General features: G+C 40.2%; 4 protein-coding genes across 6 annotated transcripts in view; 2 read left to right on the top strand and 2 right to left on the bottom strand.

Moving 5' to 3' along the window:
* Positions 1 to 16,544, bottom strand: part of gtpbp3 (GTP binding protein 3, mitochondrial) — a 633,967-nt gene that overhangs the window by 359,599 nt on the left and 257,824 nt on the right. The gene's annotated exons all lie outside the window — the stretch shown is intronic.
* LOC104966243 (LIM zinc-binding domain-containing Nebulette-like) overlaps positions 1 to 16,544 on the top strand; it is a 161,463-nt gene that overhangs the window by 102,364 nt on the left and 42,555 nt on the right. The window lies entirely within an intron of this gene.
* LOC104966244 (nebulette-like) overlaps positions 1 to 16,544 on the top strand; it is a 130,983-nt gene that overhangs the window by 77,704 nt on the left and 36,735 nt on the right. The gene's annotated exons all lie outside the window — the stretch shown is intronic.
* msx2b (muscle segment homeobox 2b) lies at positions 9,459 to 11,929 on the bottom strand. The gene is made up of 2 exons (XM_010795183.1): positions 11,425 to 11,929; positions 9,459 to 10,799 (listed from the first exon to the last, which is right to left on the bottom strand). The coding sequence occupies exons 1-2, from the start codon at positions 11,810 to 11,812 to the stop codon at positions 10,348 to 10,350; spliced, it is 840 nt and encodes a 279-aa protein (XP_010793485.1). The 5' UTR covers positions 11,813 to 11,929; the 3' UTR covers positions 9,459 to 10,347.

Here is a 16,544-nt window from a genome sequence, read left to right as displayed (position 1 = left end):
GAAAAACTAAACTTGTATTTGGTTTGTTATTTATTGTTTATAGTTACCTTTAAGATTTGTTGTAGGTATGCCCAGGTTTGAACAGGTATGCCCAGGTTTGAACAGTGTTTCAATTTACCCCCTGACCTGGATCAACTTACCCCTAACCCGGGGCAAGTTGAGCCACAAGACCACTTTTTTTTTAGAAGTAATATTTTCACTGCCCTTGATCAAATATGAATTATTATCATTGCCATTGATAGGAGACATCCTGAATTATAGGTGTGTGTTTTCATTTTTACTATGTGTCATTTCTCCGTGCTTAGAGGACAGCATAACTAAAAAATAGCTCAACTTACCCCACTCTCCCCTAAGCGTGTTACCGAACTCTGAAGATGGTGAACCTGTTAGCACTGTCATATTGAGCGTGTTAGCATTGTCAATTTGAACTTCTCAGCATTATCCTTGAGCCAATGCCAATGATATAAAGAAGTAAATTAGATAGGGTTTAGTGGAGTTCAGTGGCAGTTGATGTCCAGAGGCACTTCATTCCACAGACGGTTTGAATTTGAATTAGGGCCAGTAATATGAATTGCTTGTTATTTCAATTAACTCTTAAAAACAGTGAAGTTGCCAAAAACCTAAATATATTGCTTGTTTGTTCCAACAAAAAGTCAAAGAATATTCAATTTAAAATGATCTAAAACAGAAATGCAGCAAATCCTCACATCTTAAAAGATGGATCCAGTTGTAAAAACAGACAAGAGATCCAATTCATCCAAATTACATTTTTAACATTGGTATTGGATATTTATTTAACTATACTTTACTGTAAACTTATTACCAGACACATTTTATTTGTATTATTTCCAGATAACATGCAAGTTTAAGTCTGCCTGTTATAAGTAGCTACGTATTTACTTGAATTAGACTAGTGCAGAGTTGGCTAACAGTTTAGCTATTTGCTATACTATATTGAGACAGTCAAAGGACAGATGACTTCCTGTATACGTATATGACGTTGCCTCATCACCCCTTTTGGCCAAAATGGCACCACATTTGTCATGGTCACTGGGATGTTGCATTTACACATTCACTAAATTGGAATAACATGGAGTTTAGTATTATATTATTGTTTTTATAAAATAGGCCCTGCACACAATTTTTAAGCAAACTTTGAGGCACAGCTATAGCAATTTTTTGTACAGACTTCTAAACTTAGTGAAATGTTTAGGTTGGTGTTGTCCCAATACAGTATGCGAAGGATGAGTATAAAGACAAATGATACTCACGGACAGATTAATTATTTTACAGTTAAACAATGTAGATCCTAAGTAAAATACAAGATTATATAAAGGTTTATGACTGGTGCGCTTTATTAAGATGAACTGATAACTTAAGATATAGACACAATTGTACAATTTATCAATCTGTACAAAAACATAAAACCATTCAGTTTGACCCCCCTCTCACATTTTAACCCTCCAAGTTCATTGAAATGACATTATTTCACTTTTAACACGTTTTCACTGGAATTACAGTCAGTCAATATAGTAAAAAAGAAATCAAAACACACTATTTAAAATAAAAAAAACAGAACAATGTAGGTACATGAATCAGAAATCATATTTTAAATAGAAAGGAATCACTTTGTCCTCAGCTCGTTGAGTGTTGGGGGGGCTCGGCTGGCGGCACCGCCAGCCAGGCTCACACACTCCGGAGCTGCCCATCCACCCTCAGCCTCTAAACAAACACACAAAGCTCATGTCTGCCAACACCACCACACACTGACACGGCTATTACCTGGAAACTCAACAGAACACACACTCGGGCAAAGTAGGTTGTTAGCGATCATTCTGGACACATCTATTAGCTAACCCTCAGCGGATTTCATGGACAGTAATGATAGCTACATAAGGCGATACGACACAGAGTTGCAGTCGTAACAGAAAGCCATGCATTGTGTTGAAGTCAGAGGCAGCTCGGTGTACGTAGGCTTAATGTGACGGGGACAGCACGGGGGGCGGGGTTAATGGTGGTGGGGGGGTGACGGAGAGCTGTTAGCAGGTGGTGAGAGACAGGTGAAGGAGGCACTGTGACCAGAAGTTGGCAAGAATGTGTCTGAATCCCTAAAGTGTTTCCTTGATTCCTCGCATCGTCTTCAAGCTTTTTTGTGTTAGTTAGAGGATGTAAGGAAAGACTTTGAGACTCAGGCCATATTTTGTTTTTTTGAAAAGTGACACCGTCCTAACAGCGGTTCATAGTATCTGACAAAAGAGGTCCAGATTCTCCTCGTGCAGTACAAATCCAACCCTAGACAAGAAAGCATGTATTAACGATCAGTGCAAGGTTGTGACGCTCATGAATCCAGCCTACAGGGTGAAAGACATTTCATATTTCTCAGGTGCGTCCTAACTACAGTTCAGTGGTTACATGCTAAGTATAATTCGCAGGAGAATTTTGATTATAATATCATTGAGTATCATAAGAACGTTACATCTCATACTTCCACTGCTTTTTAATTCCTTCATTTGCACTAAGAAACAAAAGATCAAAAGAGCCATGTGATTCATGTGGTTCTGCACAGTCTGCATTCTGTTCCCTAAGCAAGAAAAGGAATAATATGTCTTCAATCAGGAAATCATTCTCAGTATTCTCTGCGTGAAGCCACACGGAGACTTAAAGTGGAACATGAACAATCTGCATATACATGAGTTGTGTTGAGCTTTCACGGCGACATTACACATACCCTCACGGCAATGATAGTGTTCTACAAAGAGTCCAGATTTAGTCTGTCGCCTGAAAGACATGCAGCGCAGCAGAGACATGCAAAGCTGGCCCGACCCCGCGTGGACGAAGACGCCTGCTCACGCCCGACTCTCTCCACTGCGCTAACTGGAGCTCGGCAAAATAAAGTGTTTACATTTCAATAGCATGGTATTCACAGCAATCAGATCAAATGGTATGACACTACCGGAGCAGAGAGTCTACTCTGAGCTCCGTACATCCACATGTTTCCAAAACAGTACATTGCACTAAAGAGGGAATACACTCAGAGCAACTTTGATGTGCCTTAAATTCATATATACCTAGTAGTAGATAGAGTAAGATCATACAAAATGTGAAGAAATCAACATGAGCACAAAGTATGAAAAGGAAAATCACATTCATATATTAAGACATTTGTGACAGCGCATCTACAGTAATGAAATCTAAAGTGATATGAAATGCCTGCTGTGTACTGTCAACGTGTCCCAGTTTCAAGAAAAGTCTGCTTTCGTTCAAAACATAAAGTAAACCTTCAGTTCCGCGGCTCAGACCTCTTTGCCGACCTCTCCTGTTTTAGGTTCAACGAGACTTTTAGGTCACACTTCAAGGGTGTCAGGTTCGCTACCAAAACCCCTCGGTACAGTCTTACGGACTCACAAACAGGTGACACAAAGGTAGTTCGGGTCTCATTTACGTCGACACATGTTCCTCTAAAAATCTCGTGATTACGAAGGCAGACGACTTTTCGAGAATACCGTCTACTCCTTAAGTAAAAGGTCGTACTAGACCGTGGACGGGTGTCACGGTTTTGGTGGGTCATTGACCCAACATGACGGTACCGTAATGACAGGAGCTAACCGGACGTTTAGGGGACTGGACTTGGGGTTCTCTTATAACACCCCATAACACTTCTTTTCTTCGACTTTCTGTCGGTCTGGGTTGTTACGATTACTACGATTTCCGGCGATACACTTCGTTAGGACCGTAGGTATTGTGGAGATCGTTACGTGTCCGACTAACGGCAGGTACGGTTGCGGCGTAACTAACGTATTAGGCACGTTTTCCTAAGGGTTGGTTCATGACTTCACGTAATTACCTGTCAAAAAGGTTTACAAACTAACACAAAACGACAAATATTTAGAAAAAAAAATGCACCAGACTCTTGAAAAGATTAAACAACTTATCCTAAAACTCAAAGAATTCGACATACGGTTATTAGTCGTTATAATTTTTTGATGTGTTAACTAAACATTACTTTTCTGGGGGGGGTCTTACATACTGTAAAAACAAAAAATTAACGTAATGTCTTTTATTCTTTGAAGATTAGAAAGGACTCTGGTCGGACATATACTTGCCTTGTGTAAACAAACCACGTAACTTTTTGTGTTCACACCTTAGGGAAAACGCCGTAGTACTTATGTTCACACTTAGGAAGACACACGTACACCCATAATTACTCTGAACAAAGACTCGGGTATATCCTCACCCGAACGGAGAAAACAATAGTGACCACTCTACTAGACTCACGATTTCTATTGATCGACCACTAAAGAGACACAATTACCAGGACGGACCGTTTTGACATTAGTTTCGGAATATAGTCAAACAACACAAGTAGAATAACAGTTGTTTAGAGGTATATTTTTCTGGTTTTGGTTATTAACAGAACCATGAAAATGGACATTTTTGTAAGTTTTACACCAGAAATACACTAAAGATCATGAATAGGAAAATTTGTAGTGATGTAAACTGACAATCAAATAGCCATAGGAATAGGGTAAATTTGGTCTTTATTTCCGGAAGTACTAATGTAATACATAATGGAACGAGACTTGTCGACACTGTGACGTTAAACACACCCTGATATAAGTCGCCGTCTTATTAGGTGTACACAAACACGAGATCACGTCATAAGGTTGATGTCGTAAATGTCGACGTCCTGTTTCGTTTTTTTGGTGTGACACACATGAGGGTCGACTAACTAAGTGGCGTAGATTGTTCGTTACACGTGTGGTGGCGGATATAATACTCACACATCTACGAATGACTCTTGTAAATTATTTATACCGAAACATAATGCTTTATATTTACACATGTATAAGGATAAAGGATTTACATGTAAAAGGTCGGGTTTCAGATAGTATTGTAACGATTTTCCTTTATCAGAGAGTTGTTTTCAGTAAGACGAAACAGAACAATTCTGGTCATTTGTCGTCCAGTAAATTTCGTTTACCTGTGAAGGTCAACAAAATATCAGAACGACTAATTCAGAATCCGGAAACTTGGTTCTTTTAAGTGGCGTCCCGTTGGTGAACATTTACTTAATGGGCGAGTGTCGGGGAGCATATAGACCCTTCAGAACCGACCGACAATTAATCGGCACAATCGTACGCGCCAAAGGTAACAAAACTCTGTAACCATTTCACCACGGTAAGGGTCCATCATATAAGTGTAGATGTGATTGAATTTTTGGACTGTAAAAACAAAAAGATCGTTACGTGGAAGAGTTTATTCAACAGTCTCTTTCATCAATAGACACCTCCTCCCCTCGTAGAACGACGGAAAATAGAAATCGATTAGTCGTGCAAATGACATCCAATCGGTACGATTGTTATCCTGACTTTCCCAGTATGTGTAAAATTTTCTACCGTGGTACGGAAGACATTTATATATCTATTTTATAATTAGCACCAGACTCATAGGTCTCGACGACGAACTTCAAAAACTATTTCTTCTGTTTATACTATAATCGTCTTTTTACGGTGCGTCTCAACTTTCGTTCGACATTTGTCACATTAATACGGATATAAAAATACAATAAATAATCAAAAGAATTTATCAACACATAAGTCACAAAATAAACTTTAACATACATGCAATACATACGAGGGTTTTGTGGTTGTGTTTAAGGAACATACAAAAGTGGATGAACCATTCTTTGGGCAAAGACTAAGATTTTTGCATATTTATTAAGTCGTTTTCGTTGGAAGACACGCGACAAGACACCGTCTAAAATTCGACCTGTACCATTCTCAAATTGTCTTACATTGGGGGGGGGTTCTCTAGATGGGCATAGCACAGGGTTCTTCGTCTACAGCCTCGCGGTCCTCTCGCTGTACAGGGGGGTCGTTGTTGCACCAGTTGTAGGTCCACGTCGGGTGACTCTTGTTTGGTTTCTACGTCACGACAGTCTTGTAGATCGGGCGAGGCCTAGACGGACGATGTGGGGGGGGGTGGGAAGAGAGAGGTGCCAGAGCGGAGCGGAGGAGGGAAGGGACAGAGAGTGGAGGACTTCGGGGAGGGAGTCTTTTATTAACTGACGAGTCACATGACACCACGCCCTCCTGGGGGGGAGACGTGGAGTGGTCGCATGGAGGGGGACTGGGTGGGGCAGGGTTCATTTATATAGGGCCATATTCTTCAGTGGCGCACCCCCTCTGGGGGGGGGGTTCGTTTCGTGGGGGACAGCAATCCCNAGTTATTGCTCACTCTTCTGTGTATTCATTCAGTCCGCGCACACACCTCTACACACACAAACAAACAGATCATTTATAAAGAGCAGCATACTAATCAGAGAGAGGTGTGTGCGCGGACTGAATGAATACACAGAAGAGTGAGCAATAACTGTGTGCGTGTGTGCGCGTGTGTGCGCGCGTGTGTGCGCGCGTGTGTGTGTGTGTTTTGCAATGTCATTAGCAGCTGTTATCTGACTGTGCAGAACAATCATACATTCAGAGGGCAGGATACTAACACACACACACACACACACACACACACACACACACACACACACACACACACACACACACACACACACACACACACACACACACACACACACACACACACAGACAAACAAACAAACAGACTTTTCCTTTTTTTTTTTACGTATTATGTCAGAGGAAAAAAAAGGTAAAGAAATGAATGAACATAATTGTATCAGATACAGAACAGTTCATCATTAATTGTCATATCTAACTGGATCATCATTAGTAAAGGTGTGGGAAAAAATACAAAATATCCTGCAGTCTAATTCTGCATAATACATATATATATATAAATATATAACATATATATCATTGTTTTTCTGGGTCTCCAGGTGAAGTACAGGCAGAGTGCAGTGAAGGCCTGCAGCGTCGGAGTGACTCCTGAACTGGAGAGAGTCAAACAGAACCAGGAGAACATCAGCTCGGCAAGACACACACGCACACACACGCACACACACACACACACACACACACACACACACACACACACACACCACAACAACAGAATTCTCGCGCATCATGTCCTCGTCTGAACATGGAAACTCACAGGGGGTTCACTTTGTTAGTGGGAAGCGCTGCCCAACGCTTCATTAGTATCTGTCAAGTCTAAAACAGAACAAATCAGCTGAAGCAGAGACTGAATTGCTTATTCAGTGTTTTGAGAAGAAAGTATATTATGCTGAGATAAACCATCTGATACACTTTCTTGACTCTCGTGGTGACTGCAACCGAGCTGTTATAATCATAAAGTTTGTGTTTGCAAAAGATGAAGAGAGCCTCACTTGAATTTTTCCCAGTGATGTTTTTATATACAGTCTATGGGGTTTTCTCCCCTAGCAGATTTGAGTGTCAAATTCCAGTGGGCATATAAAAACCACTGTCCTGAAACGGACATACAGTAGTTTTGCTGGCACAATTATTCAAATGTTTTGGGAAGGATTTAATAGTTGAGCCACTCCCTAAGGAATCGTTGATGTCTACAGTAAATAAAAAATAATCAGGTTAAGGCATCAACACAGAAGCTGTAGTACAGAAACGTCCCAATCAGGTTAGCAAAGCACCCAAAAAAAGGAGGAAAGCCCCTTAATGCCAAAAACATTTTAATACGCGCAATTTGTCCCCAAAAGCAACAACTTAGCTTCAGGCAGTGTCTAGGCTTATGCTTACGATGTGTGTTTAAAATTAATAAGAAAAAGGAGGATATGACATTACAGTCACTTCATCAATAATGGCGCCTTCATTTGTTTAACACAACATCAGGCCATGGGACAACATTTAATTTATTGATGTCGATCAAAGATGATGAATGATTCTCCACTGAATATACAGTTTATATATAAATATACCAGGTACAACCAGGTGAAAACATGTAATACATAGACCTTTATGCAGAACTATATAAATGTACATATATATTTTGTCGCTGGTGTTCCTTTTCGGACCGGCATTTGAGCATAAATTGAGCAAAATAAAACATAACCTTTTCGACCATGAAAAGCTTCTCTTTCATAGTTCTTTTCATCATACTGTATTGTGTTTAATTTACCCAGAGCCTGTTATCAGCCTTAAAGCTCAAACCAATGTTACTCACAACAAGGCACTTCAAAGAACAACAAGGGCAAAAAGCAGGAAGGAAGGTTTGTCCAATGATGCTATATGAGAAACAGCCACCAGAGGAGGCAGGAGACAAGCAAAAGACTTGAAGAGCTCAGTCACATGTTGTGTTTAAGTAACATACAAAACCACAAACATGCTGTCAGACGACCAGCAACCGACAATGACAAAAACAGATCCTCGCAGCGCCAGCTTCAACAGACAGACAGTTTACTGAATTCTCCAGTGATGAAATACAACACCCCTTCAATAAGTAGCACAAACTTGATGTTTCACAAGAGACTCGGAGCCACTCCTGCCAATCTGCACTTCATTAGGCTGATTGCTTGTCTGTGTAAGCTACTCTCTTCGCCTGCCAGTTCCCTCTGCCTTGTTCTGATTAAAGGGGAACCTCATAAATACGCTGCTGCCTATAAACGATTTCCTCGTTACATCAAAGTCACACGGAAGTTGTAAGCTGCTCATATAATTTCAACAAAGTGCAGGCATCTTTTAGCAGCCTCACACGCCACCAAAGTCACCCTACGGTTCCTCTCTGGTAGAATATGGCTAATTCAAACCTTAGTCCACAGTGGTCAATAATATAAATGTAATGAGGCAGGAAGAACACAATGCTGATGAGGATTAGGGCAGTAATAAAAGAGGGAACTTCTAATAAGCTGAGTTTTTAGTTTGTAAGTAACCTGATATTATATAATAGTTTTGTAAATCAACACTTCGGACACAGGCAAACTTAGTCTTATGGATTTTTTTCCAGTTAAACGAACAGTAATTGTTGCTGCTAATTACTGGTGAGGTTGAGAAATATAATTTGACAAAAGGTACAATTACAGACAATAGTTTTGGGTTGTTAATCCCTAATTGCCAACACATTCACCTATTATAGAGATAAATGCTGTTGTGTGTTCTCACGCTCCTGTTGTGAAACTTGAATAACTCCATAATGGTCATAAATACAGAGTAAATGATTGTCAGAGAGATGACACATGGTATTTCTGTACAAACAAAACATCATTATAAAAGTATCTACACCAAAGAAAAAGCTTGACTGGTGTGGTAAATGAACGCTCAGTAGTTACGGAAACTATCTGTGAAATGTGCGTAGATAACGGCTATGCGTTTATGATTTGTCAAACATTGCGTTGAACTGACCACTGTTATAAAGGATGGTTGAGCACAGGATTAAACCACACAAAGAGAACAACTCTAGTTAAGTTCCCTGGTAAACTACTGAAAATGACCATTTTTGAAAGATCCTAAGCGACCGTAGCTGCACATGTCTACATTTTGCTGCAATACATACATTAAATGTCATTCATTTAAAGGAAACAGTCTTAAAAGCTTTAATTGTTTTGTTCATGTGAATAATAAACATTGGGGGGGGAAATATAAATTGCATAGCACAATATATGCCCTTTCAAAGGGAAGAACAATATAAATACATTTTTGGTTAGAACCTTTACCATATTCTCACATATATACACAACATGAGACATTCATACATTCCAGCATAATTATAGAAAGAGAATATGTCCACGCTCTCTAAAAGGAAATTATGGAGTTTAGGATTGTTTTTTTATTGCTACAAGAGATGAGAAAAGTTAGTGTAAAGTTTTTATTTTGATCGATAATTTGAGGTTTAAACCTTCCTGTCTTAGAAAGCTACCTGAATTAGTACGCTTTCCCTGGAGCAGTTTTTCAAGGCAGACACTTTTGTAGAATTGAAAGAGTGCTTCAGAGATATATGTTTTATTTGGCCTGAGTTGCTGAAACACTCATCATTCACACAAGTGCGCAAATTATTTTGATATTAAGGCTCTTTTCATCACAAGGCACTGTATCGAATGAAGAGAAGAAAGGCTTGAGTAAAAAGTTGTACTTTGTATTTTTGTGTGCAAGTCCTCGCCCAGCTCAATTACTGCAGAAGTAAACAAGTGAAGAGTACAAACAGCCGGACAGCAACGCCCCTCTTCTTAAAGACAAGTCATGTAAACAGGCAGTCCAAAGGGGCCAGAGGACATCTAAGTCTGCTTTTATCCTTGATGTAGGAAAAAATAGATTTCTTATTAGACTTGAAGTGCTCAGAAAGTGCATTCAAACACTCCTTATGCAGTAGATATATTATAAACATTGATTTTTAAAATGTCAGACGTCCTCTGTGTCCATTTTTGGGAATCCACTGAAACACATTTCACCATAGTCAGTTATATTTCCATTTTTATGATAAGTGGTACATGCTGTAGCCCAGAGGAGAGGCGTACAGTCCTAAAGGTGAGATGGGCAGTAGGGGTCTGTGGTGATGGTGGTAGGCAGAGTACGACTGTCCATACAGTGACATGCCCAGCGATAGTGGTAACGTAAAGCCAGGGTGTAAACCTCCAGCAGCAGCGGCCGCCACTGCCACCGTTTTAGCGTCTGCAGCCATCTTGTATTTCTCCAGCTCGGCCTCCTGGAGCCTCTTGGCTTTTGCCCTGCGATTCTGAAACCAGATCTTCACCTGGGTCTCTGTCAGGGTCAAGGAGGACGAGAACTCGGCCCGCTCTGCAATGGAAAGGTACTGCTTCTGCCTGAACTTCCTCTCCAGGGCCAGGAGCTGAGATGTGGTGAAGGGAGTGCGAGGCTTTCGGTTGGTCTTGTGTTTCCTCAACGGGCAGCCAGGGCCGCCAGGGCCTGCGAAAAAAAACAATAACGATTTTAGAATAAGGATTAGATTAAATAATTCAATTGACTTTCATAGAATGATATACTGATCTGTTGGCTATACTTGAACACAAATGGCTAATTAAAACTTCAGGTTGAAAGTTGGAGTTAGGGTTAGGACCTTTGTTGCATTTAGAAACTCTCTCTCTTTTTCCAGTTCGCCAGTCATTGGAAAATGCCAAACAAAATCATCATGACAAAAACTCATGGAAAATCTTATCCCTTCTCAAAGGCTACTTTTTTGTAATATGCCACATATTATATGTTGCTATGAAAAGGCCCACTCCTATACACATTAATAGCACTTAAAATATGAATGATATAGAGCAACTTTTTTGTTTTCTTTAGGCCTTTATTTAAAAGAAAATGGTCTAACGAGAGATCTATTTACAGCACATGTTGAGAATTAGAGAGCCTATCAGTGAACTGTACACAATGCTGAGACATAATGAACTGTATCCTCTTCACCCAATCTGCCGAATATGGGCAGATTGGGTGAAGATTTGCTTCAAGCTCTGATTTAGCAAGCTGTATGTTGGCTTTTTGTTCAACACATTAAAATCCTCCAAGTTTCATAGAGCAAGTAAAAACTCACGAGGCTGTGTCGAAAACGCGCCGTTAGTGACCCAGGGCGTGCAGTCCTCTGACTCGGATGCCTCGGACTTAACCGGCGACGAAGCTGTTAAGCTTTTTCGGATTCCTCCGGGAGAACCACACGTCTCTCGACACAGAAACAGGGAATTTAGACCTGTAGGAGACACCGCCACCGAGCCTCCCTCCGGTTTACAGCGGATTGACTCCCCGCTGCGAGTGTTCGTCTTCATGCCGGACATCAGCGCCTCCACACTGAACGGATGGTGCCGGCGCACCACCGGAGAGGTCTTCTCCTCCTTCCCCTCCGCACGGTTACTTTCCTCCTCGGACGAGCTGCACCCCAATTCGTTAAAGGTATCCTGAGAAGCCATCTCTCCTCCAGTGTTCATCCGAAAAACAGGTGGCGAAACAGTCGAAGTGCGGCCAGGTGAGAGCCGCTCCGGAGCGTGCTATGTTGTGGAGCTGTCAAGTACTTTGTGGGAGTAAGTAGACGCATCACGTTGACACGGATCAACTTTGACCAATCAGTGCAGCCCGAAATGTTTATGAGTGAGCAGATGCTGCCTTCGTGGACTGTGGGAAATTGAAATCTCTTGGTTTGTTTTGAGAATTGGACACCCTTTTATACTAAAGGATGCCTTATTTTTAAAATATGCCACATATTTTGTGGTTGAAGTTGAACCCCACATTAACTACAAATTCTGACTCATTTAGGATAACTGGTTCATTTGAATTTATATATTAATTACTGAATCAATGATTTATTAATAGACGTACTGTAGCCTATTGTTATTCTAGCTAGGCTACATTAGCTATATTCAGTGAGCTGTACCAACTACAAGATTAAAATAATATTTACAAAATACAAAAACCTACATTTCTGAAGGTTTAGAGGAGTGGTTGACTTTAAAGCAGCTGCTAAAGCACCATGAAAGAAAAATATTTAATTCCATCTTTGTTTAATATATTTTAAAACCAAATTCAACTTTGAAAATTATATTACAATGACTTTTGTCCTCCTATCAGATGATCAGTATAATTAAGTAAACATGTCCAGATGGGTGTCTTGAATACAGCTTGAGAGGTCTGCAGCTTCATTTTGTTTGTTTAAAATCAAGATTGCTTTGAAAACTTGATGAGAACGTTCACCCTCTTTGGTTTAAAAAGTGAATAAAGGTAGTAGCTGCAAGAAAACAATAGATGTGCCACAGTATTATCACAAGTTAATCCTCTGTAATGGATTAGCTTTAACTGTAACCTCATGAGACTGCATGTGTATCGACACAGTCCCCATGTGCTTAATTATAGACAATTAAACCCGGGATGAAAAATTGATCTGTTTTTCTTCTGTATCTGTCAGTGTGATTTTTTTACTGTTCCCTTTATTGGGACTCCCAATATTGCTGTGTCATGTTGTATAAATAAGTCACACTCAAGTAACAGTGTTAATAAGATCACTTAATTACAGATTTGTTTTTTTAAAGTCCAGCTGGTCTCTGAGGTGTGACTAGACGAGACATCCCCATGTTGCTGATACATTCGTGTTTTTGTCCTATGATTCAGTCCCACCCTCTACTCACATTAGACATGAAGTTGCTCATTTTGATCCTCATGAAGAAGCTCATTGTGATATTTTCATGAGCAATTTCACGTTATGTCAGATGAAAGTGCCCTGACTCCTGATTGAGACTGCTACACTTGTTCCAGCAGATTATCTGAATAAACGGTCCTTTCATGACGGTTGAAATATTTGTAGCTGAAAGGATGTTTCTCTTATCCTAAGATTTTTCCCATGGTCATGCCTGTGTTAGTACTTACACTGTATCTGTCGCCTAATTGCTCATATTTAACACCCGTGCTATTTTTTACATCACAAGGCGTGATCCCTTCTTATATTCCTCAAATATCTCATTGGTGAGAAAGGAGAATATATGTTTTTGTGTGTCCTTCTCGCAAAGCCTTAAGAGCAGAACTATTTCAGCCTCCCACAAGTTGATTTCCAGATAGTTTTCCTTAAAACTCACTGTTTTCAATGCACCCATTCTTTAAAGGACACCCTGCAAAAAAAATTCGACATTCCCTAGGTTTATACACACAGTGAACACTTCTACTTTTTTCCCAGCATATTTTACATGTAGCCAGCAGGCGTTAGCAGCTTGTGTGTGGAGCAGAGCTCAGTTCCCAGGAGGGAACCTTAATAAAGTGGGGTTATTTCACAGACAATCAGAGGTTTGTGAAGGCGCCAGTGAGCGGCCAGATGAAAGGACTGACTCCTCAGGGGAGAAACTGTTGCCTTTTTTTCAGCTCTGTTCAGGATCCCCACCTCCATCCTCCTCCTCCCCCCCTCCACCCCTCTCTCTCTTTCTCTCTGGCTGTGCCCGCACGCCCTGCAGGCACCTTGTCAGTCATTATCCACAAAACTTGTTTGTTGCCGACTGTCATTGCCGTGTTTCCTCCTTTCCACCCTTATCCTTTTTGCACTGTTTTTACGTTTCCTTAGGTAACCATTTATTTCTATCTATTTCATCTAACTCTTTCTTTCTTTCTTACTTTCTTTTCTTTCTTTCTTTCTCTCTGAATGTCTTTTTTCTTTCTTTCTTTCGTACATGCTTTCTTTCTGTGTTGGTACCAAGAGTCAATAGAAACATATCTTCTAATATCTAAGATATTATTTTAAAGGTTAGCAAAGGATACACAGCACATGAAAGTAAGTTCTACTAAGAGATAAGATACAATATTCTTGGCATGTGTGCTAATTTATCTTTCAAACCTGTTTCAAGAGGTATCAATCAAAGCAGAAACTGCTTTCGCACATTTAATTATCTTATTTGTCTAACCCATCTGGCACCAACACACGCTGCAGCCTGTACTGACAAAACATCAATGTCATGGCCAGCTTATTTCATATTCAATCTGAGGTGATGTTGTCTGATGTGCACTTTGAACGTGGGAATGTGTGAGTCCTGACATAAATAAACCGCAGATCTAAGACAAAAAAGGATTTAGTGAAATGAAGAAAAGGAGGAAGGAAGGAAGGAGGAGGAGGAGAAATGAGAGGGGTGCTCTCCTGGGTGTAGCAAAATTACCCACACATCCCACTTCCTTTTTTCCATGATATCATTTAAGCCTGATAATAGCTAAAGCAATTTGTCTGAGCATGTTTGTGTGTGTGTACAGTGTGGATGTCCGTACAGTACAGTATGTGCATTTGTATGTGTGTGTGTGACGGAGCAGCCTGTGAAGCCTCTGGTTGTGTGCGTCGGGCACACCTCAGAGCATTGTAATTACAGCAGCCGCTTTGAAGTGGTGGAATGTTTGGTTTGGATAATCAGCAGTCTGTGCCGCACTCACACACTATTTACATTCCCATTAAAACACTCATTCATGCCATCATAACAGCAAATGTTACCATCAAACTCATACCTACTGGGTACAACTTTGGGGAAGTACCATGATAGCATATAAAGAGTAGAGTACCTTTTAGAGCATGTAAATATGTGTCATCCTGCCAATATTAGTTGTAAGTTCCTCTTGAAGTTTTTCTGCTTTTATTTCCTTCTTCTAATTCTCTTCCTAAGTTTAGAACCTCACTTTCACTGTATAATGATGTTAACAAGAATATATTTCCAATATCATTATAAAGTATATCTGTATATCGTTTCTTTATTGCATAATCTAATATTAAACAATACAAATGTGGCTGAATGTGCTGCACTCTTTCACTGTTATACTATAAGTTGTATAACATTTTTCACAAATGTAAAATCAACTTATTTCCCTTTTAAAAAATATGAGCTTGGACTATACCATTTGTTACGAATCATGACATTACCGACATTACACACATATAAACCATTATATTAAACTTGCGTACACACCCATGCTACTATTCACAGAGTGCAGTTACATTCTTCTCAGCGAGACTTGTCAAACTATGTGAGACATGTTGTAAATAAGTAAGTGACACATTCACACAAGAAGACTCAATGTTATCAAATAGTTTTTACTCACATAAAAAATCAGCTAAGTGCTGTCACAAAATCCAACCCTCTCTCTCTCACTCTCTGAGCTTCCCAAGCTCTCCGCCTGTAATGCACCTAAATGACTACCTTGAATGCTACAATGGCGCCAGGGCCAATTAGCTCTTAACACTGGAGACAGATCTATTCAGGAGCCAGAGAATGAGGCCTCCTGTAACGTGAAAGATTGATGCCCACTTTGCTAATGACAAGAGAAGCAGGCAATCTCTTGCTCGACTTGCCCTGGGCCGTGTTACAGGAGAGTCAGCTGATGACTGTAAGCCTGCAGGGGGTCGGGTTTGAATGTTGGGATTTCGAGACATATACAGATGCACATTCCTATAAAAATGTTTGTTAACATATAGCATTGACTGATGATGATATATGACAGAAGTCTGCCAGACAGATATTTTGTACTATAAGTCATCCCTTGTAATATATTTATCCTAAGCGACTTTCCTACACTTTCGATACCGTAGAGATGCCTTCGAGAGCAATTTGCGGTTAGGTGTCTTGCCCAGAGACACGTTGACATGCAGGAGCTAGGCATCAAACCCCTGACCCAAGTTGAAGCTTACTGTACTTACACCCCTGACCCAGATCCTCCCGGTTGCAATTCAGTTAGAAAAGGAGCTTTATGCTTGAGTAACAAGATTTTGAAACAATATCAGGATTTGTTAAAACCACTGTCAAAATTACTGTGTCACCAGATTCAATTTGAATTCAATTCATGGGGTCACAATTTTGATTCAAAACTGATTCTCATTTCAAAACAATTAATGGCATGTTCTCGAAGAATCTGAGACGATAAGAATCTTGAGAAATTAGCTTTGTGCCCAAAGGAGTGTATCGGCTTGTGTCTCTTCACCACAGTGTTATAGTGTTCCTTTTTAAGGTGATAATTGCTTGGGTAAACGCCAACTGCAATTATACTTTTGGAACTGTTCTTTGATGGAGTTTTTTACTTGTATGTACTTACCCACTAATGTCGGTTCATAGCTTCACCTCGCCATAACCCATAATTATGAAGCCTTCCTTTCAATTCATGACTGAAGTATTATACCTCGGAGGGGTTTGGAAAGTTGGGCGCATCTTTGTGACC

The sequence above is a fragment of the Notothenia coriiceps genome, unplaced genomic scaffold (genome assembly GCF_000735185.1).
Source record: "Notothenia coriiceps isolate Sejong01 unplaced genomic scaffold, NC01 NC01_scaffold00037246, whole genome shotgun sequence".
Lineage (NCBI taxonomy): Eukaryota > Metazoa > Chordata > Actinopteri > Perciformes > Nototheniidae > Notothenia > Notothenia coriiceps.
Note: the sequence above shows the minus strand (reverse complement) of the source record. Positions and strands in the feature narration are given on the sequence as shown.